At 50.5% G+C, this 23,439-nt stretch overlaps 1 protein-coding gene across 2 annotated transcripts in view; it reads left to right on the top strand.

The window, feature by feature from the left end:
* Positions 1–1,071: 1,071 nt before the first annotated feature.
* The window catches only part of COL5A1 (collagen type V alpha 1 chain), a 135,310-nt gene continuing 112,942 nt past the window's right edge, over positions 1,072–23,439 (top strand). For both annotated transcript variants that reach the window (XM_040082973.1, XM_040082972.1), the window contains exon 1: positions 1,072–1,263. In XM_040082973.1, coding sequence (XP_039938907.1) covers positions 1,164–1,263 — 100 coding nt within the window. In that variant the 5' untranslated portion in view covers positions 1,072–1,163. The remainder of the gene's footprint in view (positions 1,264–23,439) is intronic.

Here is a 23,439-nt window from a genome sequence, read left to right as displayed (position 1 = left end):
GGCAGAGAGCCCCGGGGGCTGGAGCTGGGCTCGGGAACGCTCAGGGGGGCAGAGCAGGAGCAGCAGCTCCATCCCCTGCCATCCCTTCCATCCCTGCCATCCCTGCCATCCCTTCAATCCCTTCCACCCCTTCCATCCCTGCCATCCCTTCCCTGCCAGAGGTGGATTTGGCATCCTCAGCTCCCACCTATCCTGGGAAGGGGAAGGGGAGCACCTTCCCTTTCCACTCCTTGTTGTGCTTTCACCCTTTGCACGCACTCTTTTTTTTTTTTTGCCAAATCCTTGCATTTCCCACTCCTCCACGAGCCCCACCTGATGGAATCACAGACTATCCCGCGAGGATGGAGCCCAGTCCTAGCCCCCGAATCCCACCCTTGCCGGAGCCATTGAGGTTTGGGGCTCCCTGGGGATCCTGCTCAGCGCCCGGCCACCTTCTGGGTATCCCACCTTATCCCGACATCCCAGCCCAACCTCCTGTCACAGCTCCGGCCTTTCCCTGTCACCGAGCAGCACAGGGGACATCAACGCTGCCCCTCCGCTTCCCGAGCCCCAAAAACGCAGGGAACAGCGAGGAGACGAGACGGGGGGGGGGGGGGGAAGAAGCGGAAAAACTCCTAGCGCTGCTATTCCAGCGAGGGGGGAAAAGCGAGGGAAAAAAAAAAAAAAAAACAAAAAAAAAAACCAACAACGCTTTTGGGGGCCGGGACATCCCGCTGGAAGCGGCGGCGGGGGCGGGGGCTGGCCCGGGCCGGGCTGGGGGGGCCGCTCCTCCCGGCCCTGATTTGCTGCTCCGCGCCGAGATTGACAAACTCCTGCCTCGGGTTTAAAAGAAGGGGGAAAAAAAAGGGCGGTGTGGGGAAGAGAAAGGGAAAAAACTTTCCGGCAGGCCGGGAGCAGGCAGGGCCGGAGCTGAGCGCGGCGGAGCCCCCGCACCCTCCGCCCGCCCCATGGCTTTATAAAGGGCTGCTCCCCGGGGGGGGCTGCCGGGGGGGGGCTGAGCGCCTGCTCTGCGCTTCTAGAAACAGCTTGGATTTGCCTTTTTTTTTTTTTTTTTAAATTATTATTCTTTATTCTGATTTTTTTTAAATTTTTTTGATAATAATAATAATAATCCCCCCCTCCCTCGAGCTGTCCCGAGCCGGTGCCCCGTTTTTTGGGGGAGCATGGATACGCACACGCGGTGGAAAAGGCGCAGTTGGATACGGAGCTGCTCGGTGCCCGCTGCGCTGGTGCTGTTGGGTGCTCTGTCCCTCGGCCGGGCAGGTAAGGGGGGTCCCCGAACCCCCCCCTCAAAAAAAACCAAAAAAACGCGTGCGGGATGCTGCGGGGGTCCTGGGGGGCAGTGGGCGAGGGCGGGGGGCGGCTTTGAAAAACTCTTGGCTTTCCTTCCTCCCGTGCATTCCAGCAAAAAAGGGGGGAAAAAAAAAAAAAAAAGGGAAAAAAAACCACCCAACAAAACCCACCCAACCTCCTTTAGCTGCCCGAGTCTCTGAATGCCATTTGTCAGGGGGCCCGTAAAAGGGGTAAAAACTTAAAACAATTCTTTATTCGCCTTTCTCGGAGCAGGAGCTGCCTCTTGCAGAGCTGCTTTTTGGTGGGAGTTTTTTTTTTTTTTGTTATTTTCCCCCGGAGGAAAATTCGGGGATGAGTTTCTGGAGGGCTCTGGGTCTTTCTCTCTCGCTGTGGATGTATACGTGAATGTATATTTAGTCCCCAGGAAACCTCCGGGCTTGCGTAGTTCCTCCTCCTTGAAGGAGCAGAAAGTTTTGGGTGGTTTTTTTTTTTCTTTTTGTCCCGCAGGAATCTGCTCTCCCTGAGCACAAAAGCTTCGGATCTGCTCGGGGACCCCAAAGCTCTCCCCCTTCCCAACCCCAATCCCGCAGAGTTTCTCCCTAAAACTGGGGCTGAGTGGAGCAGGAGGAAGCTCTGAACTTCCAGATGTGCAGCAGCACACAAAACCACTGGAATGTCATTTTTTTTCCCATTTCTCCCCCCCCCCCCCGAATCGTGCAGAAGAGCGACTAAACGCATTTTTCTGCTTCCCTTTTGGGGTCGTGCTGTTTGTTTCCAGAGCTCTGCTTCCCAAATTTCCGCCTTCCCCGGGTGGGCTGGGAATTTGCCGGAGAGGAGGGAGGTTTTGCGGGGCTGCTGGCAGAAGTTCTTCTGGGTGTTTGCAGCGCTTTTCCCCGGTTTGCGGTGGGCGCTCGGAGGCACCGGCGCTCTGTTTGCGCTGGATTTCAGGGGGAACCGCTGCGGAGCGGGATTTGTTGGCCGAGCCGGGGTTTGAAATCGGAAAAGTTAAACTCGAGTTCTTCCAGGGTAACTTGAGAAGCCGAGGAGCGCCCTGAAGAGCTGGGCTGTCCGGGATCCCAGCTTCCCTGCCCGGATTTTGTGTTTTGGGGGTATTTTTTTTCCCCTTGGGAAGCGCTGGCAGTGCGGCGTGCGGGGTTTGAGTGTTACCAGCACCAGTGGGATTCTCTGTGTAAAGCGAATTATTTTCATTTCTGGCCTCTCCAAATGACCTTAAGGAAGAAGAGGTGGGCGTTGGAGGAATGCTTCCCTTAAGGCTTTGCTTGTGGAGGCCGAGCAGGCTGGAAAAGCTCAATGGATAAAATGTCCTGAACATCCCTGCAGGGAAAGCTGGGGGCAGAGGGAGATCCCAGGGTTTGTCCTGCAGAGGAATTGGGATGTTTGGAGCCGTTTTCCAGCTGGCAGAGCACTGGAATGACACCAGCTCCTCTTGTCAGGCCGCCTGCTCGGGCACTTCGCATCAGCTGAAAATTGAATTATCACCAGACCGCTCTGTTTCAAAGAAAAAAAAAACAACCCAAATTTTTTCCTTTCACTTTTGCCCGTGCTGACGCTTCCTGATCATCCTTAGGCACTTCCCTGTGCGTGTTTCTCCTCCAGACGGCTCCCGGGGCGCTTTTTAAAGTCACCGGGTGGCTTTGGGGACAGCTTTGGGGACAGCTTTGGGGACAGCAGCCGGAGCAGAGGGCGGCTGGGAGCTTTCGTGGGGCCAGCGCTGACTCTCGTGGTGAAAGGCTTTGAGTTTTCCTAATGAGCCGCCTAATAGGACATCAAATCATTTGGAGGAGGGAGGAGCCAGATTGGGGCTGCTGATGGAATTGACTAATGGCCTTGGTGGTGCTTTTTTTTATTATTTATTTTTTTAAAAAATTTTTTTCCACGTTGTCTTTGCTTTTATTGCGGCTCTGGGAGTTGTTTTAGTTGCGGGACGGTTGGAACTGTGTGGAGGGGTGAAAATCCCCTGTGATCTGTGGGGTGGCACCTGGCACCGAGGGTTTCCAGCAAATAACCGGGAAATAACAATGTCCAAGCTGCCTCCCAGCAGCGCCCAGGCAGCTCAGATTTTCCCATATTTGCACGGATGATGTCACACCAAAATCGAACCCGCAGACAAAGCTGGAACCCTCCTCTGCTTTTACAAATCCCTGTAAAAACCCAATCGGGTTTCTGGGCGAAACTTTTTTTGGATGCAGCGGTTTCCTTTAGCGGCGAGGAGTAATGAGGATCCAAAGGAAAACAGAAATGCTGGAAATTGTGCAGTATCCTGTTACCAGCTGTTGCTTCTCCCCTTGGCTCTTCCCCAGTCACCCAAACGAGCTAAAATAAATCTTTATCCAGCCAGTTAAAAGCGAGGTTTTTAAAAATACTTTGCCAATCAAAAGTGTTGATGTTGTTTTACAAGAAATCTGACTTTAGAATCTGCCTGGAACCGATGGCAGTTCTGATTTCCCCTGTGGAGTCTGGATTATGTCAGTGGGAATTGGGAAGTTAAGAGCACCCAGCTGTGGGACACGTCCTGGCCAGGGGACAGCAGAGCTCTGCCCTCGTTCTTCCAGGGGGCAGGAGGAAAACTCCGTGCTGGGCATTCCCTGATCTCAGGGAACGGTGAGGAGCTGATCCTGTCAGAGTTGGGAATGGGAGGAATCCCATTTCAAATCCCATTTCAAATCCCATTTCAAATCCCATTTCATCTCTTTGGGGTAACTCCAAGGCAAACCCTGCTTGGGGGTCGCTGGTCTTTGGTGTGCACACGGGGACAGCAGTGAGGACTCACCTGGCTCTGACGAAAACACGCTTTTAATGGCAAGTTTAGGTAAAAAAGCTGCCTTGGTGTTGTTTGTAGTGCTTACTGTGTGCCCTAGGAGAAGTCAGGAGGGGCTGGAGAGGGGTTGTGAATCCCTGTTTTGAATGGGAGCTGTCCCTGCCCCATAGGGTTTGGAACTGGAGATGGATTTTGCAGGCTGATTCCCTTTTGAAACAGAGAATTAATCAAACCTGTGTCTGGTGAGCTGAGGGCAGGGCTCGTGCTGATGTCTCTCAGAATTCGGGAGGGGACTCAAACCTCTGCCCTCCCACCTCTGGGTGCTGCAGGTGGCACACCCCTGACTGATCCAGGGATTTCATCTGCGCTGATTTCCTTTTCCCTGTGTGTGGCTGCACCAAGTGGTCACCCCCGAGCCCCTGAGGCTGGAAAAGGCTCCCAGGATCACTGAGCTCAGCCTTCAAACACCTCCCTGTCAGTGAAACCCCACGTCCTGAAGGAAGTCTTCTGGTTTTGTCGTGTTGTGGCTGTCCCAGAGGCCCTGAGTGGCACAGAGATGTCCCCTGGCTGCTTTTGCTCTGCCCTGGAGCTGTGGTCAGCTCCTGGTGCTGTCTGTCCATCCGAGTCCCTCTGTCCCCAGGGCAGGGGCTCAGGATCTGCATTCTCACGCCTGCTTTGGGGTAGATGCGGTTTCTAAGATGTTAGATTTGATTTCTAGGATGTTAGATTTGATCCCTAAGATGAGACAGAGGAGCAGGAGGAGGTGCTGTGGAACGTGCCCGCTGTGAAATGCCATTCAGAGGCGTTTTGAGTTTTGTCTGGACTTCAGGAAAAACCTGGCAGCGCTTTCCAGGAAACTGCTCTCCACTCCAAAGGGTTTCTCTGCTGGGGAGTTCAAATTGGCCTTTCATTCTCTCAGTTCGCTCTTTACCTCTGTCCTGGTTCCTGGACCTGCTGGAGCTGCGTGCTGGGGGTGCCCTTCCCAAAGAGGGGGAGCCCCTGTGGAAAGGTGGAAACCTGCACTTGGGAAAACTGCAGGGAGCAAAGAGCTGGGAATGCTTTCCACAGAAATTTTGGGGTTTTCTGGCCCTGTCCAGCCTGGCCTTGGACACTTCCAGGGATCCAGAGGTAGCTACAGCAGCTCTGGGCACCCTGTGCCAGGGCCTGCCCACCCTCACAGCCAGGAATTTCTTCCCAATATCCACTCTAAACCTATTTTCTGTCCGTTTAAAGCCATTCCCTCTCAGCCAAAGCCCCTCACAAATTTTGTTGTCAACCCCTGAAGGGGCTCTGGAGCCTTTCCGGGCTCTTTGGGAAGAGCAGCTCCATTTAGAGCTGGTGCTCTGCTATCAGGGGAATTCACTTTAAAAGTGAGCAGCCCCTAGGACAGGGGAAATCAGGACACCAGGACAAATACAGCATTTCACCCCCTCTGTCCACGCTCACCCACCTCTCCCTGTGCCTGCTCAGTTTAGCTGGAGTTTGATGCTCAGAATTGTTCTGTAAAATGGAGCATTTTGGCAGAGAAAAGTAGAAAATATCCTTTGGGCCCCGTGGAAAACGTGGCTGTCAGCTTGTAGTACCCAGATCTTGGTAAATGGGGAGTGCTGGTTGAAGGGAGAGGAATCCTCTGGGAAATAATCCAGGAATAAATCCCCAAACACACCTGAGGCGTTTTTCATGTGGGGGATGAATTCTTCCCCTCTGTTCCATGCTTTTATCCAGCGCAGACTTCCCATCACTTATTTGGGACTCTGCTGTGGGTCTCTGATGCTGCTGCTGTCCAGGATATTTTTGGGAATGCTGAGGGCCTTGAACTGGTGGAACTGGCTCAGATTTGATCTGCAGGATTGGTCCCACAGAAAAATCCGTGTCATGGGGACGTGCACACCTGAGCCTCTGGAGTCCCGGGCGACCTTCCCGTGTGAATGCCTGGGTTTCAGCCTCTGGTTTGGGTGGGATGTGTCCATTCCCCTGGATATATGGCAAGGCTGGTTGATATAAGCAGCACTGGCGTGGTGTGGGAGATGCTGTTCCCAAAAAAAAGGGGAATTTCCCTTGGATCAGCAGCCCGAGGGGAACTGATGCCATCTCGTTTTCCCTTTTCCCTTTTCCCTTTTCATCTCCCACTTCCCACTTCCTTTTCCCCTTTTTCCCCCTTTTTCACCCTTTTTCCCCCCTTTTCCCCCCTTTCTCCCCCTTTCTTTCCCCTTTCTCCCTTATCCCTTCTCCCTTCTCCCTTCTCCCTTCTCCCTTCTCCCTTCTCCCTTCTCCCTTCTCCCTTCTCCCTTCTCCCTTCTCCCTTCCCTGAATTCCCTTTCCTCTTCCCTCCTCTCTTCCTCAGGAGAAGTTTCTTCCCTTCCCACCCAGCCTCGCTTTATATCAAATATTTTACTCTTCCCACTGAACCTGATGTGACAGGGGCCGAATTTGCAGTCCTTAAAAACACAATAAAACCTTTGTGCGAAACAAAGCAACGCCGAGGACGGGAAGAACGAGCAAAACCAGGGGGAACAAAAATAATAATAACCAAAAAAAAAAAAAAAAAAAAAAAAAAAAACCAAACCCAAAAAAAGGTTGAGACATGAAAGAATGGAAACATTTTTATTGAAAATCTAATGTTATATGGAAAAAATTGGGCTGGCAACGTGGTCCAATTAACCACTGGTTACTGTTGGCAAGTCCCAAGGCCCTTGAAATTCAGCCTAGCACTGACTGAAGCATCCAAATGATGTCGTGGTTCCTCTGTGGACGTGTCTGGAAAATCTGTGGAACTAAAATAAATAAATGAAGGAACTACACAAAGAGCATTTTTGAGGTCGGTTGCTCCACGTCTGGGCTCCTTTTTTTTTTTTTTTTTTTCTTTCCAGAAGCCAAGAGGATTCTTAACATCATCTGGAAGCTTTCACAATGATGAGATGTCATTTTTTTAAGAGGAGGAAAGTTGTATTAATGCATTTACAACAGAGTTTTCCTTCGAGTTTGTGTAATGAGCCTGAGAGAAAAAGGAGAGTTTGGGGATTGAGTGAGTGGAAAAGCTGCTTCAGGGCTCATTCCTAAACCCTGCTGTGGATTTTCTCCCAGCCCTCAGGCGAATCCCTGGGTTTCTCATGTCCTGGGGGCTGATCCTGCATCCCTGTGTGGAGCCTGGCCCTGTGGAGTTGCTTGGACACCGTTTTATTGCTGGTGTGCCAATAAAATCTGTGTTTTCCAGCAGCTCCAGGAGCCTCTGTCCATCCCTGTGCCTCAGGTTCTGTTGGTGATTGATTCTTTCTACTTTAAAAATGTGTTTCTTCTTTGGGATTTTTTTTTTTTTTTCCCTGTTGGGCCACACCAGTGCTCCTCACCCAGCAAATCCAGGAGGTTATTTGGATTTTTTTTCTTTAGGTTTGGACAGGTTTTTTACAGGTCATACCAAGAGCACTGTGCTGTACTATTGGCTACTCTCAGAATCCTCTGAATTACATCTAGAGAGGAAATTTGGAGCAGAGGATCCCTTGGGCAACCACAAAAATTTTTCAGTTTACTGGGAAAAAAAAACCCTTTTTGGGGTGCAGATGGGAGTGGGATGTGCTGGATGGTGATGAACTGGAGTTCATCATTAATGATTTTTTTTTTTTTTTTTTAAATTTAAAGATGCTTTTCTTCCTTGGGATATTTTTTCCTGTTGGGCATCACCAGTGCTACTCACCCAGCAAATCCAGGAGGTTATTTGGATTTTTTTCTTTAGATTTGGACAGGTTTTTTACAGATTATACCAAGAGCTCCGTGCTGTTCCATTTGCCACTCTCAGAATCCTTTGAATTTAACCTGTAAAGGGAATTTGGAGCTGTTTTCCTAAAGAGGGATGGGATGGATGTTTGGGGGCTTCTTCTTCTCCTTCAGCTCGATGAACACTGGAAATATCTTACCTTAGATTTACACGATATACATTTATTAATACATTTATTTGTTATACACATTATTAACACATATCTGCCTGAACCTCCCTGTCAGCTGGCCCCGTGTGCCATCCCTGCCCGGATCCAGCTGTGACTCTGCAGCCAGGGCAATTCTTTCTAGAGTAAATAAAGCAAAAAGCCTTTCCTGGGCTCAGCTTTCCACCAAACTCCTTCAAGGCCTTGTTTTGGGTTTTTTTTCCCCTTCTCCTTCTGCTCCAGCTTGTGAAGGAGGGGACTTTGCAGCACTCGGAGAGGTCACTGAGGGTCTGCTGGAGTCCCTGCTCGTCACTGGCGGATTTAGGGAGCAGATTTTGTGGTCCTTGTCAGCTGGAGCTGCCGGTTCTCAGCAAGGAAATTCAGGAAGGAGCCACGCTCTGCCTGAGCTCATGAGCCTGGCTGGCCTCTCCTCCTCTGCTTTTCCTCCCTCCACCCCCCTTTTTTTTTTTTTTTTTTTTTTTTTTTTTTTTTTTTTTTTTTTTTTTTTCCCCTTTTTTTTTTGTTTTTGTTTCCAAGACAATGCTGGAGTAAGAATCCGCTGCAGCCGAATTCCTGGAGGTGACACCACCAGTTTCCCAGGATCTCTCATCCTCCTGCAGTGTTTTACACACGGATATTTTTTTTAATTTTAATTTTTTTTTTTTTTTTTTGGTGCAGCTCATTCGCCTCTCAAACACGAATCAAGCAGATTTTTAAAAATTATTATTATTTTTATTTTATTTTTTATTTATTATTATTTTATTTTATTTTATTTTTATTTTATTTTATTTTATTTATTATTATTTTATTTTATTTATTATTATTTTATTTTTATTTTATTTTATTTTATTTTATTTATTATTATTTTATTTTATTTTTATTTTATTTTATTTTATTTTATTTATGATTATTTTATTTTATTTTATTTTATTTTTTATTATTTTATTTTATATTTATTTTATTTTATTTTATTTTTTAATTTTATTTTATTTTAATTTTATTTTAATTTTATTTTATTTTTATTTTATTCATTTTTTTTCCACGAGGAACGAGACACCTCCTCTGTGTGTGCTGCAGGGGAGCGATCTGCTCCGAGCGCTGCGGTTCACCCGCTGGATAATGCCAGCATTGTTCGGGTGCCCTTATTTCCAGCTTGCACCATTCAAAGTGAATAGAAAGGTCAAGGGGATGAGTCACGGCGAACACAAGTGTCATTCTGCTCAGGAGAAAAAGGAGCTCCCAAGCGAGGTGTTTCAGCTGGAGCCAGCTCTGCTCCGCTGGACTCGCCGGGAGATCCCGGAGGAGATCTTGGCTGGGGTCTGCTGGAATGTTCAAACCCCCCAAAAAACGGCAGCCGGGGGCCGGAGCTGGGCTCTGCTCGGGCAGTCCGGGGGATGCTCTGGAAGGTTGGGGCTCCGTGCTGCTGTCCTGGGAAGCAGAGGGCTGCAGAGGCGAGGGCCGGCAGCTCTCCTTCCCTGGGACAGACACCGGCACCCAGAAGGAGAGAATTGCTCCAAATCCGTGTGGAAATTCCTGACCCTCAGCCAGAATCACCTTCAGCTTTCAGAGCCAGGGTGGGGTGAAGCTGCCCTTGGAGAGGGATTTGGGACAAGGCCGTGGAAAGGACAGGAGGGGATGGCTTCAAACTGCAGGAGGGATAATGGGAAGGAATTCTCCCCTGGGAGGGTGTTGAAGCCCTGGCACAGGGTGCCCAGAGCAGCTGTGGCTGCCCCTGGATCCCTGGAAGTGCCCAAAGCCAGGCTGGAGTGACCCTGGATGAGCTTTCAGGTCCTTCCCAACCCAAACCATTGTGTGATTCTGTGATTATCCCTGGAATTCGGGTGGGATTTTGAGTGCTGGGGTCCCCACCTCTCCCTGCAGCATCCCAGGGAAGGGCTGGAGCTGTGACTCCCAGGGTCTGAGGGCGCCTGGAGCTCCGTGCCCTGCCCTGCCCTTTGCAAATGCCCATCTGTCAATGAAACTTTCGGAATTTCCTGCCCAAATCCTGATCCAGCAAGCCCCAGGCAGCCGGGGAGGCACTGGCAGAGCCCTGGGAAGGGGAATTTGGGTGGTGGGCTGAGTGGAAGGGCTGAGGGGCCAAGGGGGTGGGAAGGGCTGAACTTTTCCCTTTAATTGCTGTTGGAATTATTGCACGGGCACAGCAGCAGCGGCCAGGGCACAGAAGGAGTTCAGGGCTTGTCAAAGCTTTTTTTAATAAGGTGGAGTTTAAATCCTGGGCTTCCTGCACCTGTGGGTTTCCTTTTTTTTGCATCCTCCTCTGGGTTTATCGATTTGGCTGATTGCTGTTCCCTGTCCTGGCAAGGAAACAGCTCCGGTGCGTTTGGGATCGTGGTGTGCTGCCACACACTCCCCTGCACATTGTCCACGCTCCTTTGGGCTTTTGGCAGCGTTCGAGCCCCGAGAGTACCGAGGAATATTGAAATTTTTGATTTCCAGCCATTGGATTTTTCAGTTCTGAAGTCACTCAGCTGGTGTAAAATAGATATTCCTCGGAAAAAGAGCGAAAATATTCAGAATCCTGATTTATGCTGCGCATTCAAAACTCACCTTCAGCAGGGACCCAACGCCAGCCCTTTTCCTCCTCCCTCTAGTGGGGGCTGATTTCCATAAATGGCTTTGCAAATGAATTTGCCAGCTGGGCTTTGATCCGAGGTGGCCAAAAATTCCGCCGCAATTCCAGTGGATGCCGAATTCCTGGGAACTGGGATGGGTTTGCTGGTGATGCAACCCGATCGTGGAATGGTTTGGGCTGGGAGGGCGAGGGGCGTGGTGCTGGAGCCGATTTCGGGAGGTTGTGGGGTGAAACGTCGGGATTGTGACCTTTGTGCTGGTACTCCATGGGAATTTAGGATTTCTGCAGAGGGATGAGAGGGGTGGGAGATGGTGGGGGCAGAGCTGAGCGAGGGCTGGAGCTGATTTTGGGGGGCTGAGCCTGGTTTGGGGTGAAACATTTGGATCGTGACCTTTGTGCTGGTATTCCATGGGAATTTGGGATTTCTGCAGAGGGATGAGAGGGGTGGGAGATGATGGAGGTCATGATCCCATGGGAGAAGCCTCGAAGCAGGGCCCAAGCCTCCCTGGAGATGCCCCTTGGAGGGTTTTCCCTGGAAAACACGAGGCCGTCCGTGCCTCAAAGACAGGATCTGCTGCCTGGGGGCTGCTCGGTGCAGAGCTGGGGATTCCCTGGAATCGGCGCTGCTCTCCTGATGTTTTCCTCTCTCCCTCTGCGTGTCCTGCCCGGTGTGAGGGGATGGGCAGGTCCCCGAGAGTCCCACCGTGGTGTCTGTGCTCCCACCAGGGCGGGAGAAGGGAGCGGATTTATCCCTCCGGCGCTCGGGATGCGATGGGAGAAGTGCGAGGAATGTTCTCTCAGCAGGGCTTGCCGGCACCGGGAGAGGCACATTATCACGTCCTGTGCGCTTGGGGGGGAGAAAGTCCCTCACCCTGCCTCCCTCGAATGTTTAAATTAAAACAATCTGGCTTTTCTGCAGCTCTTGGATGCTTTCCCTGCTGACCTCAGGAGCTGGGATGGGAGGAGGAGCCAACAGACCCGAACTGGCTCTGGGTTTGGGGTGGTTTTTTGGTTTTTTTTCCTTCTTCCTTCGAGTCCTGAATCCCTGCAGGATGCAGAAGAGCAAAACAACGAGGGCCGTAGCTGCTGTGGGAAGATGCGTTTTCCCCGGTGCTCTGGGAGTAGGGAGCTCTGTCGGGAAGCTGCCAGGCTGGAGGGAGCAGGCTCTCGCTTTTCCAGCCACACACGCTCCCACAGCCAGGCCCGGCGGGGGAACGCTGGGGAGGATCAGCCTCTCACCCCTAAAACCCCACAGCCAAGGTGCTGCAGAGCCTTGGAGAGCTGGATGTGGCCCCTCGTCCCCAAATTCCCAATGCAGCCCTGCTCTGTGCTGGGAATTCTGCTTGGATAGAGGTCTCTTCCAACTTTGTCCTGAAAGTCACCCCAGGGTTCTGCTCTGGCCCTCTGATGCTGACCTGAGTTTTGTGGGCCCCGTGGCCGGGCAGAAATGGGAATTTTTTGGCTCCCTGGCTGTGCCCCAGGAGCTTGCAGCGCTGCCCTGGTCCACGTGGAGCTGGGGGTGGATCCAGGGCCGGGAGCAGCCTCTGTTGACTTTGGGAATTTGGGCACGGAAGGAGCACAGCAGCATCGCTCCTGAGTTACAGAACTTCCCTTCATCTCTGCCTGCCGCTGCTCTTTGCTGCCCGAGGGAGATTTGGGGAGTTTTTCTGGCATTTAGAGTCCTGGGTGGGATTCAGGGCAGTGGAATTTCTTATGGCGACGGGGATAGCACCAAACTGATCCAGATTTTTGCTGTGAAATAGGAACCAGAGACAAACCCAGAGCTTGGGCTGGGTCCATAAAGAATTTTGGGCTCCTCAGTTGAAGGGAGTTCAAACTCCACCCCAATAAACCCTGGGATGCTCTGAGCCAGAGTCAGAGCAGGAGTTCAAGGTGTTCTGCAGGACACCATCGCTCCTGAGTTCCAGAACTTCCCTTCATCTCTCCCTGCTGCTGCTCTTTGCTGCCCGAGGGAGTTTTGGGGAGTTTTTCAAGATTTTACAGTCCTGGGTGGGATTCAGGGCAGGAAAACGCAGTGGGATTTCTTACAGCAACGGGGATAACGCCAAACTGATCCAGATTTTTGCTGTGAAACAGGAACCAGAGACAAACCCAGAGCTTGGGCTGGGTGTGGAAATACCCATAAAAGAACTTTGGGTCCCTCAATTGAAGGGACTTCAAACTCCACCCCAATAAACCCCGGGATGCTCTGAGCCAGAGTCGGAGCAGGAGTTCAAGATGTTCTGAGGGGCACTGAGAGCCCAGCAGGGTTTCCCTGCCTGCAGCTCCCCTCTCCAAAGCCTTGGCCAGACAAACCGGGGCCCTCCCTGCCCCGGGGACGCCGATCCCAAATCCTGAACAGCCGTGCTGCTAAAAGGAGCACCATCCCTGCCAGCCTGCAAATAGCTGAGCCTCTGCTGCTGCCCCATTTTTGTGGCCTGGGATGAAACTTTTTATGGCTTAAGCTGAAACATCTGCTTTTGGGGGTGTGAAGTCTGGCCCGGCTTTTGCTTGAGGATCCCAGGGTGGGATTTGGGGTCAGGTTGATGATTTTTTTCTGACGGTGGCAAAATGCCCAAACTCAATTTTAGTGAGTGAAAGTCTAAAGATAGATGTGGGGGTTGAGAGGGAGCTCCTGTGAAACTGCTGCTGGGTATCAAAAGTGCCCCAAGAAATTCATTTTGGGGGAATTTCCAAACCTTCTTTCCCATTTTATGCAGCCAGGGATAAAATGCAGTGGAAGGAGTGCTGGTGCAGACAGGAGTGCTGGTGCAGTGTCAACTGATGCAGGAAAATGTGGAAAATTCTCCTGGGAAGTCATTGGGGAATAATCATTGGGGGACCCCGGAGGTGAAATAACCTGTAAAGGCTCCCGGAGTGGAGGGAAGGGATGGGTGTGAGGCAGGAGCTGTAAAATCCTGAGGTTTCTATTAAATTATTCGATTCTTTGTACATGGCAGCGACGGGCTTACAGCTGGATCTCTTCTGCATCCGTCCCCTGGTGGGTTTGTGCAGGAGGAACCAGGAAAAGGGCAGAATCCTTAAACCTCTCATCCCCAGTATTCTCTGGGCTGATCCATCTCTTTCCTCAGTGGCCATTTTTTCGTTATCCCGACATCATCCCAGCCCCACAAAAAGAAACAGCCCCATCTCGTCTCGCCCTCTATTGTTCCTCTCTTTTGTGCTGAGTACAGTAATGCCTCTGAGCCACCCCAGCGCTCCCTGCTTCCCACCCCTCTCACAAAGGCCCTCTTTTCTCCTGCCTTTGGGGCCTTTGGGGCTCTTTGCTCCGGAGGAAAAGAGCCTCTGCCTTTTTGTAGCTGTCACTTTGCTCCTTTAATTAGACTTGATCCCGCTCGTCTTTTGGGTTCCCTTTGACCCTGCTCTCTTTTCCTGCAGGGAGGGAAGTCTTGGAGGAGTCTGGCGGCTCCTTTCCTACCTGGCTCTCACAAGTCTTCTCCTTCTTGGGTTAGGTTGGGAGGAACTTCAATTCCAAGGCTCCAAACTCTTCCCAAATATTTCCTGTTTGTGGTGTTACACACTTGGAGCTCAGGCTGGGAAAAGCTTTAATTCCAGGGCTCCAAATTGTCCCAAATATTTCCTGTTTGTGCCATTGCACACTTTGAGCTCAGGTTGGGAAGAAATTTAATTCCAAAGCTCCAAACTCTCCCAAATATTTCCTGTTTGTGGCGTTACACACTTGGAGCTCAGGTTGGGAAGAACTTCAATTCCAAGGCTCCAAACTCTCCCAAGTATTTCCTTTTTTTTGGCGTTGCACACTTGGAGTCCAGGTTGTCTTTCCAGCTCTTTTTGCGGCTCCTCCAGATTTTTTCCTCTCTGGATGTGTTGATGCTGCTGTCCCCATCAAAAGTAAAATATCCATAAATATTCCTGCTGGTGGCCCCTTCGGCTGCTTTTCCAAACACAGCACCTGACATCTCCTTGTGCCCCCCTGCCACGTCTGACCCCTTTCCCCAGGTGAGGGATCTCTCCTTGCCGTGATTCCTGGGGGATCCCCAGGGAGTGATGATTCACCCCCGTCACGTTCTGCTCTCTGGTACAGCTGAGCTGTTTTCCCACCTCACCAATATCCCATTGCTCAGGGTGCCCCTGCTCAGAGCCCTGGCACTGTCCCAGGCACAGGTTTGGGTGGGAGAGCGTTCCCAGCTGCGTTTTCAGTGAGCAGGCTGGGGCAGCATCCCTCAGCCACCCTTACCACCCGCTCCACGCCGTGCTTGTCCTCTCAGCCGCGTTCTCTGGGATATCTCTGCAGATCCAGCTTCAACCCCTGCCACAATTAAAGCCTCTCCTTCCTCTGCCTGTGCTGCAGCCTTGGGGTGGTGCCTGTGACACTCCTGAGGTGTTTTTTGGGCTGGCTGCATTTCCAAAATCATCTTGGGGCCAGCTGCCATAGAATAGAAAGACCTCCCAATCCTTAAACCGAGACCTCCCAATCCCTAAACCGCGTCCCAAAGTGTTCTGTCCTTCCAGAGCACCCTTGTCAGCGCTGGGAAGGGTTTTCTGGCCCTGGTTGCTTTCCCTGGGTGATGTGTTGTTTGTTTGAGAGCAGCGTCTGTACCCTGTTGAACCTCGGTGTTTTCCAAAGCCAAACCCCGCTCTGAGGAGCTGAGGGAGAAATCCTGGAGGTGAATTTGGCACAGCCAGCTCCGGGCAGGGCAGGGATGGACGTGACAACGGCTTCGTGGGGATTTTTTGGGCAGGTTCCTGCCCTTTGTCTGCTCCACAAGCCTGGGGTCATGGTAAAAACCATCCCAGGGCCATGGGGACATTGGTGCCATCCCCAGGGAATGACAGAGTCGTGCCAAGCTTCTGCTGCAGGCTGGGGAGCTGAGGCAGCTTCTGGTGCTTGGGGGGAAGGTGAAGATGCTTTCAGGGTGAGAAAACTCCCAGTTTCAGGTTTATAAAGCGCGTGTTTAATTAGGAGTTAATGACGAACGTGGGTGATTGAGGAGAGCTTTATTGGTTGCCCAGGTCGGCAGGGCCGATGTTCAGAGCTGCTCAGGAACTCTCTCTTCTCTCTCCCTGACCCCTGTGACCCCGCTCGAGGCCCTTGTGGTGTCAGAACAGGAGGAAATAAATTCAGCAGGGAATTTGGGGGAGCCTTTGAAGCGGCTGAAGGGATAATGCCAAGGTAAATGCCCTGTGCTGCGCGGAGAGCGGTCGAACAAGTGGTTGGTGTGTCAGGTATTGATTTCTTCGCTGCTTTTCACTCATCTGTTCTCAACCTGCTGCCTTTCTGCACCCTTGGGAAGGGGGAGAGTGATGTGGGCTCCGCTTGTTCTGTAGCCAAGACACGGGCAGAGAACAAATCAACCCCGATCTGTTCAGCCCGGCCACGTGGGATCGATCCTTTGGAGCCAAAATCCTCCTGTGGGGCTGCGGAATTCGGTGCAGGAGCAAAATCTCTCAGCCCTGGAGCTTGGGGCGCTGATTTTGCTGCTGGAGGTGTCCTGGGTCGCTGTGTTGGGTCTCGTCTGTGTCTCTGTGCTGTGATTTCACTGCTCAGTGCCCTGTAAATGAATGTTTTTGTGCTGTGTTCTTAGAGAAATGTGATTTTTTTTTTTTTTATTGCCCATCTCTTAGGGCCAGGTTCTGCCAGCCTCATTAAGGAAATTGCCACGGAGCAAATTGGGATTGTTGGAAATCAAAGCCATATATTCTTCCTCAGTGGGATTTAGGGCCTGGAAAAGTTCTGTGGGGAGCCTCTGGCTCGGCTTCTGCACAAAACCTCCCCTCTAAAAGCAGATTTATTTCCAAAGCTCAGGTTTGTTTGTTTCCCTTTTGAGAATTCAGCTGTCTGATGGCAAATCGGCTCCTCAGCATTATCAAAAAGCAAAATAAAATCAAAATGTGGTCACTGGTCCTTCCCTGCAAGGCAGTGATGGGAATGTTGAGTTTTGTCTCTTTTTAAACACATTTCACAAAGTTGGGGGGGACTTAGGAACCAGCACCTGAAGCAGCAATGGGAATATTGAGCTTTATCTCTTTTTAATACATCCCAAAAAATTGGGAGGGGATTTAGGAACCAGCACCTGATGCAATGAGGGGAATGTTGAGTTTTCTCTCTTTTATAATAGATTTGAGACAATTGGAGGGGATTTAGGAACCAGCACCTGAGGCCGTGATGGGAATGTTGAATTTTCCCTCTTTTATAGTAGATTTGAGGCAATTGGAGGGGATTTAGGAACCAGGTCCTGAAGCAGTGATGGGGTTTGGAGGCTGGATTTGCAGGGACTCATCAGGAAGAGAAAGTCCTCTCTGGAGCCTCAGCACAAAGGGATTTGAGTGTTGAAGATTTGCTCAGATTGGTGAATTTCGTCACATTTTGTGTGGGACTCGAGAGCCGAGGTCTGCCTCGGGTGCCCTGCAGGAATTCCGGGAAAGGCTCGTCCCAAAAGCTGCTGTGTGCAGCAGAGAGGCCTAAAAACGCCAATTCCAGCCTGAACCAGCCACGAGTGGGCATTTCTCACCCTTTGCACATCAATTTTCCCTTCCCCAGAGGAGGCAGAGCCATCCCTGCTCCATCCCCTCATCCCAATCCCCCTGGGATTTTCCAGGGGGAGCAGCAGGGCTGGGACATCCCTCCAGTCCCACCTCTCCCAGCAGCACTGACAAGGAGAGCTCAGTGATTTTTATAACTGTCATTGGCCCCTAATTAGACGTTTGATGCCAAAGTAATGATCATAAAAGGCTCTTTATTTCAAACAAACCCATGTGAATAATTATGTAAATATTTGTCTGGGCCAGCCTTGGGTTGAGTCCTGGGAAAGCTTTTTGGATGAGGATCTTGGATATTTCTTGTTGGCTTTTATAGGAGCATATTTCAATTTTTTTTAGATGCTATCTTTGGGTTTGAGTCTTCCTGCGTGGAGGATGGAAGACCTGAAATGACATCTCAGCTCTTAAATGGAGCAGATATTTCCAATGTCACCTTGTAACCAGTTTAATAGGGAATATCTGAAAGGAGGGAAGGGAAAGAACGTGCAGCTGTGACCCAAATTCCCTAAAACCACCCCTTGGAACCCCATTGTGGCAGCTGTGGGTTCCAGGCAGATAAAGCCAGGATTTTATAGGGATATTGGTGAGGAAAGATCCATCAGCTCTTGGAATTTAGGGTGGGATGGGTTTTGGGGTGGCTTTGCAGCTGGGGAGGGATTTGGATCCGCATGGAGGGGTTTGGATCCCATGGAATGGATCCATGGAGGGGTTTTTATTCCCACGGAGGGGATCAATCCATGGAGGGGTTTGGATCCCTGTGGAAGGGTTTGGATCCCATGGAGGGGTCGATCCATGGAGAGGATTGTAATCTCATGGAAGAGTTTCGATCCCCACATAGAGGTTTGGATCCCATGGAAGGGTTTGGATCCCCAGGGAGTGGATCCATGGAGGGGATCAATCCAGGGAGAGGTTCGGATCCATGGGGGGGTTTGGATCCCCATGAAAGGGATCCATGGAGGGGATCAATCGAGGGAGAGGTTCAGATCCATGGGGAGGTTTGGATCCCCATGAAAGGGATCTATGGAGGGGATGGAGCCATGGGGAGGTTTGGAACCCCATGAAAGGGATCCATGGAGGGGATGGAACCATGGAGAGGTTTGAATCCACTGAGAGGTTTGGATCCCCATGGAGGGGATGGAGCCATGGAGAGGTTTGGATCTCTGTTTTGGGGTTTGTATCCCATGCAGAGGTTTCTATCCCTGTGGAGAAGTTCCTATCCCACGGCAGGTGGGATGGGGAGGGAGGAGCTGGGTAATTAGCTGGGTAATTAGCTGTGATTGTGCTCCCGAGGGTTGTGTGTAATGCAGATGCTGCTCAGGGCGGTTAATGGGGTCACCTCTGTCCCCTAATGACCAGAGATCACAGAGCTCTGTCAAGGCTGAGCAGGAGTTTCCTGGCGCTGCTCTAATCCCTCTGGATGTGCTCGTTTAATGGGAGCAAGCCCTCTCCTTGAACCAAGGGGAGGAATCCCCGAATTCTAATGAAAAAGAAAAAAAAAAAAAAGGAAAACCACCAAAATGTGCCATTTCTGAGTTTTGGCAGCGAGGAAATAACCCCGTACTCGCGATTTATTTATAATGGGAAACGGGAAGGGAATGGCAGCTGGATGTTGTGCTTGGATGAGCCTCTGCTGCATGTTTGGAATCACCAGATTCTATATTATCATAAAAAACCTCCATAAAAAGGCCTGGCCTAGAGTAGAACAACATTCCGCGGCGATGTTCACAAGGAAATCCATCGGAACACCTAATTGGGAGCAAGACCTGCAGGATAAATGTGGATTAGGAGTGAGAAAATCACTGGGAACGGGGAATTTAAGTGGTGGGTTTCTCCCTGCTCTCAAAGACGTCCCTTGAGGGCATCTCGGCTCCTTGGGGGCTGAGGATAAAATTCAGTTAATTCTGGGCTTTTTTCCCTCCTGCTCTTCCCGTGAAAGCAGCACCTGTGTGGTTTATATAACTCAGGGATTAATGCTCCGGAGAAAACTTCGGGAGACAAGCTTCAGAAATGCTTCTCATGAAGTCAAGCAGGTATTAATTTGAAATTTGCCTGCCGGCTGTATTTTTGAGGAGAATCAGATATGAACTAACTGCTCAGAGCTGGTTGGTTTTAAGCATCGGCGGGAAATAATTGGTTTTACATTTCTCTCTCCACGTGTTGAAATAGTGGAGCGCAGGGTAGGGCTGGAAATAATTTGTTATTGGGCTTTTTCTTAAAAAAAAAACCCAAAAAAACCAACCAGCCGATGAAATATTTAAAAATGAAATTACTTCTGCCCTCTCCCATTAACTTTGCAGACAACCGCAAAACCCGCCGTGCATGAAAATGAATCTCTAGCTCCCGAATTCCTGTCTTTTTGGGAGCATCCCTGCCGGCTTTACCTGGGCGTGGGGCAGTGCCCGGCGGGGGGATTTGCTGCCTTTGAGGTGGTGATGGATGCGCTGCGCGAGGCTGAGCCTCGGCCTGGGCTTAGCGGGCTGGAAGTGATGCTAATTCTGCAGGTGCTTGTGTTAATGTGCTTAGTTAAGCTCAGCAAAGGGCTGGGCAGGGCTCAGGGGAGGCTGCAGAGACGGGGGTTGTCCTGGAGTAGCTCCTGTTCCCCCCCAGATTTGTCCATTCTGGCTGCTTTTTCCAGATTTCTTGATTTAGGAAAAAAGTATTCTCCTTGTCCTTCTTGTCTCTTGTGTGCTCACACCACAGCTCCCAGCGCAGATCCTGATCCAGCTCCTCCAGCATCTCCCTCTTTCCCTGGGTGCTGCTGGAAGATGCTGAGAGGGAACAGAATCCTTTGCCGTGGCGCTTTCCTGAGCACAAAATTCCATTTAAAGTTGGCTTTATGGCCCTTTTTGATACCCCTGAAGGGTCGAGGGATGTGTTTTAGGCTAGCCTATGAGGATGTGGGTGTCCTGGAGCATCCTGTTGTGCTTCCACTGGCTCAGGAGAGGGGAAAAACCCCAAATTGTTGCTCACTCTGTTCCCAAAGTGCCCTGACACCCACGGAGTCTGCTGGCTGCGTGTAAATCCCATATAAATCCTGTAAAAATCCCATGTAAGTCCCACAGGCATGGGCTGGGGTTTCCTGGGTGGAGGACACCGCTCCGAGTGTGTGGGATGTCTCCATCCTGGTGCAATAATTCCCATTCCAGTGACACCCTTGGGGTGCAGGGAGAACATCACCCCCCTTAAACGACCCAGAGGGCTGCAGGGAATTGATTTTATGGGGAAAATCCCAGTTTAGCTGTGGGATTTTGTTCCTTTTTTGGGAGAGGCCATGAGGAGGAGGCTGCTGCTCTTAGGCTGGGTCTCCTTCTTTCCTTCCCCTTTTCCAGATGATCCTGCCAGATCTGGATGCTTCCTTGCAGGAATAACTGTTCTGCACCCCATTAAAACTTCTTGTTGCAAAGCTTCTTGTTGATCTTAACGTGCTGCGAGCTCGGGCCTTAATGAAGCCTTGCAGGGCTTTAAGTGGTTGATTATTACAAATTGCTTTGAAAACGTAGCTGCTGTCCCAGTGCCAGATTGTCTGGGAACGCCGGGACTCTTCAGAGCGGAGATAAAAGGTTGGAATTTCCTTTTCCACCTTCAAGTGCACCTGTGTGAGAGGGGCAGGAGGCCCTGTGCTTGGGAATGAGTCCCATGGCAGTGGAGAGAAGCTGGGAAAGGCATCACCGTGCTCCCAGGGAAGAATTAATTCCTAATATCCCATCTAAACCTGCCTTCTGTGGGTTCTAAGCCATCCCTCCTTTGTCCAAAGTCTTGGAAAACCTCAGTGCTCCCCCGGCAGAGGAGGTGCCAAGGCTTCCTTGGGAAGAAGGGCAGACTCATTCGGGGTGGAAAAAGATTTCCACCTCTTGCTGGTCCGGCTCCAGGTGCTCCCTGAGGGCTGGGGCAATCCAGGGGCCTTGCAATGATTTTCAAATGGGATTTTGTGTAAAAAAACCCCCCAAAAAAAAACCCAAAAAACCCCCACCAGAGCCTGGGAATGAGGGGGCAAAACTTGCATCCCTTTAGGGCTGGTTTTCAGGAGCTGCTCCTAAACCCAGCTCCTGCAAGAGCTGTCAGTGAATCATTCCCAAGCTGGGGTCCTGCCCCATCAGCTTTTCCGTCCGTGGATCTGCTGAGGGCGTGAGTTTGGAGTTTTCCCAGCTCCCAGAGTTCCGGCCCCCGTTCACCCTCAGTCGTTCAAAGGGCAAGGCTCCTGCCAGGAACGAAACTTGGGCTGGAGCACTTCCCAAAATGTCACAGTGACCCAGAAATTCCTGCTCCATGTGGAGTGGGGAGCTGGGAAAGCTCTCCTGGATGGGGATGGGACGGGAGCAGCTCCGTGGGCAGGGTGGGATGTGAGGAGAGCAAGGACAGCCCCAGGAGCTGCTGATTCACCTCATTCCTCTGATCCCGCTGTCAGGACGAGCTCCGAAAAATTCCCAGGACATTGAGCAGTCCATGATGTGGGTCAGAGGGTGGCAGGGCTTCACTCAGGCTCTGCCCTAAAAGGCTTTGTGGTTTTTCCTCCACAGATGCGATTTTTCCTTCAGCAAGGGAGAATTTGTCCCCCTGGACCCTCCTTGGGGACAGCCAGGGAGAATCCCACTGATCCCTGCTGGGATGAAAAAAAGGAAGTGCTGCGCCTTACACCCTCAGAGCCGCCCTTTAGGGACCCCACCACCCCCTTCCCCTCTTCCCTGGGGGTTTTCATCGCCTTTTCCCAGGATTTGTGGCGATGGGCAGGGACAGAAGTGGTGAAACCCCCGGTGTGGGTGCTGCTGGCCTGGAGCAGCAGCTGGCCCCAAATGTCCAGGGATGGATTTGCCCCTCGGCCGCCAGGCTGGTGTGGGACAGGGAAAAGTGCATCCTCATCCTCCTCCTCCTCCTCCTCCTCATCCTCCTCCTCCTCCTCCTCCTCCTCATCCTCAGAGCCATGCCTTTACTGCTGGATTCTTTTTCCCCCTCCCATGGGAGAATCCCAAATCCTCAGCTCTTAAAACGAGCAGGATTTTTGCTGTCCTTGGATTTCCCCTCAGATCCTCCACGTTTGCCTGATTTCTGGGCATTGCGTCTGTAAGTTTTGCATGGAATTTGCAGCAGATAATAATTACGATAATGATATTCCACGGAGGAAAACCTTGCTCTTTGCTCACTGTTGGCTGCTAACACCACGGCTTCGTTACAAACTCGAATGATTGATTATTTAAAAAAAAATATTAAGTATTTCTGCTCAAAGGAACAGGGTTTATTTGATTCTTTGAATTTCATGGAGTCTCTGAGCTACTCCAGTGTCAGTTGTGGGTTTCTTTACTTTCCTTTTGGGATTAGACGTAGGATCCTTCCAATCTGACTCTGCATAACAGTTTCCTTTGTTCCCAGTTGGGACTATTCGGGCTTTTTTTAAAAGGAAAAAAATTAAATAAATAAGGGGATGTCATGAGTCATTGGTGAAATATTCTGCAGTCTGGAGCAGTGTGAATTGACACAGCTCTGTGGCAGCTCTTGGGAGGAGCAGATGAGTTCTGACCCCTTCCATAGCTGCTTTTTTATCTTTTTTTCCCTCCATTCTACCCCTTCCTCAGGAGCAACCTTTAATATCTTCAATCCTGCAGCTCACACTCCTCGATTCTCCTCCTTAAAATGCCCTTTCTCTTTGCCCAATTAAATAATTGTGTTTTATTGGGCTGCTGGGATGCTGAAGAGTTCAAGAGGCTCTGTTAAGCCCTTCCAAAGGATGCTGGAGCAACAGCAGCTGGGGCTCGATATCCTTATTTTAGGCCCTGTTTTATTTTAGCCTCTGCCACCCTGTTTTAGTCAGTTATGCCAGGGCTGCAGCTCAGCTGTGGTGAAAAGTGTTTAGATAAGGAGTCCAAATTGTTGAAATCCCAGAAGCCTGAAAAGGAGACTTCCAGCTCCATAAAAAACAAAAATAAATTATAAAAAAAAAGCATCACTGAAGGAAAGCAACTTCCAGCCCTCACTTGCTTTTGTTTCTCCTGGATCTGACACAGGAACTCGAGGAATAATATAATATAGTATAATATAATATAATATAATATAATATAATATAATATAATATAATATAATATAATATAGTATAATATAATATAATATAATAACTCCTAAATCAGGATATTGTATGTAAATACCTCTTGGTTTTAATTCCAAATCGAGGCCCAGATGTTCAAGGCCACCTCTGGGCAGTGACAAACCCCGAGCCCAGGGAAAGGGCTCTGCCCTGCCCGGGCTGGGCCCTCCAAAGGCAATAATTGAGTGTTTATTTAGGGCTAAGAATATCTTGGAAAAGGATTTCAAGGCTGGTAAAGCCGGAAGGGAAGGGATTCTTTGGAGCA

The sequence above is a fragment of the Hirundo rustica genome, chromosome 20 (genome assembly GCF_015227805.2).
Source record: "Hirundo rustica isolate bHirRus1 chromosome 20, bHirRus1.pri.v3, whole genome shotgun sequence".
Lineage (NCBI taxonomy): Eukaryota > Metazoa > Chordata > Aves > Passeriformes > Hirundinidae > Hirundo > Hirundo rustica.
This window is presented reverse-complemented; position numbering and strand designations above follow the sequence as displayed.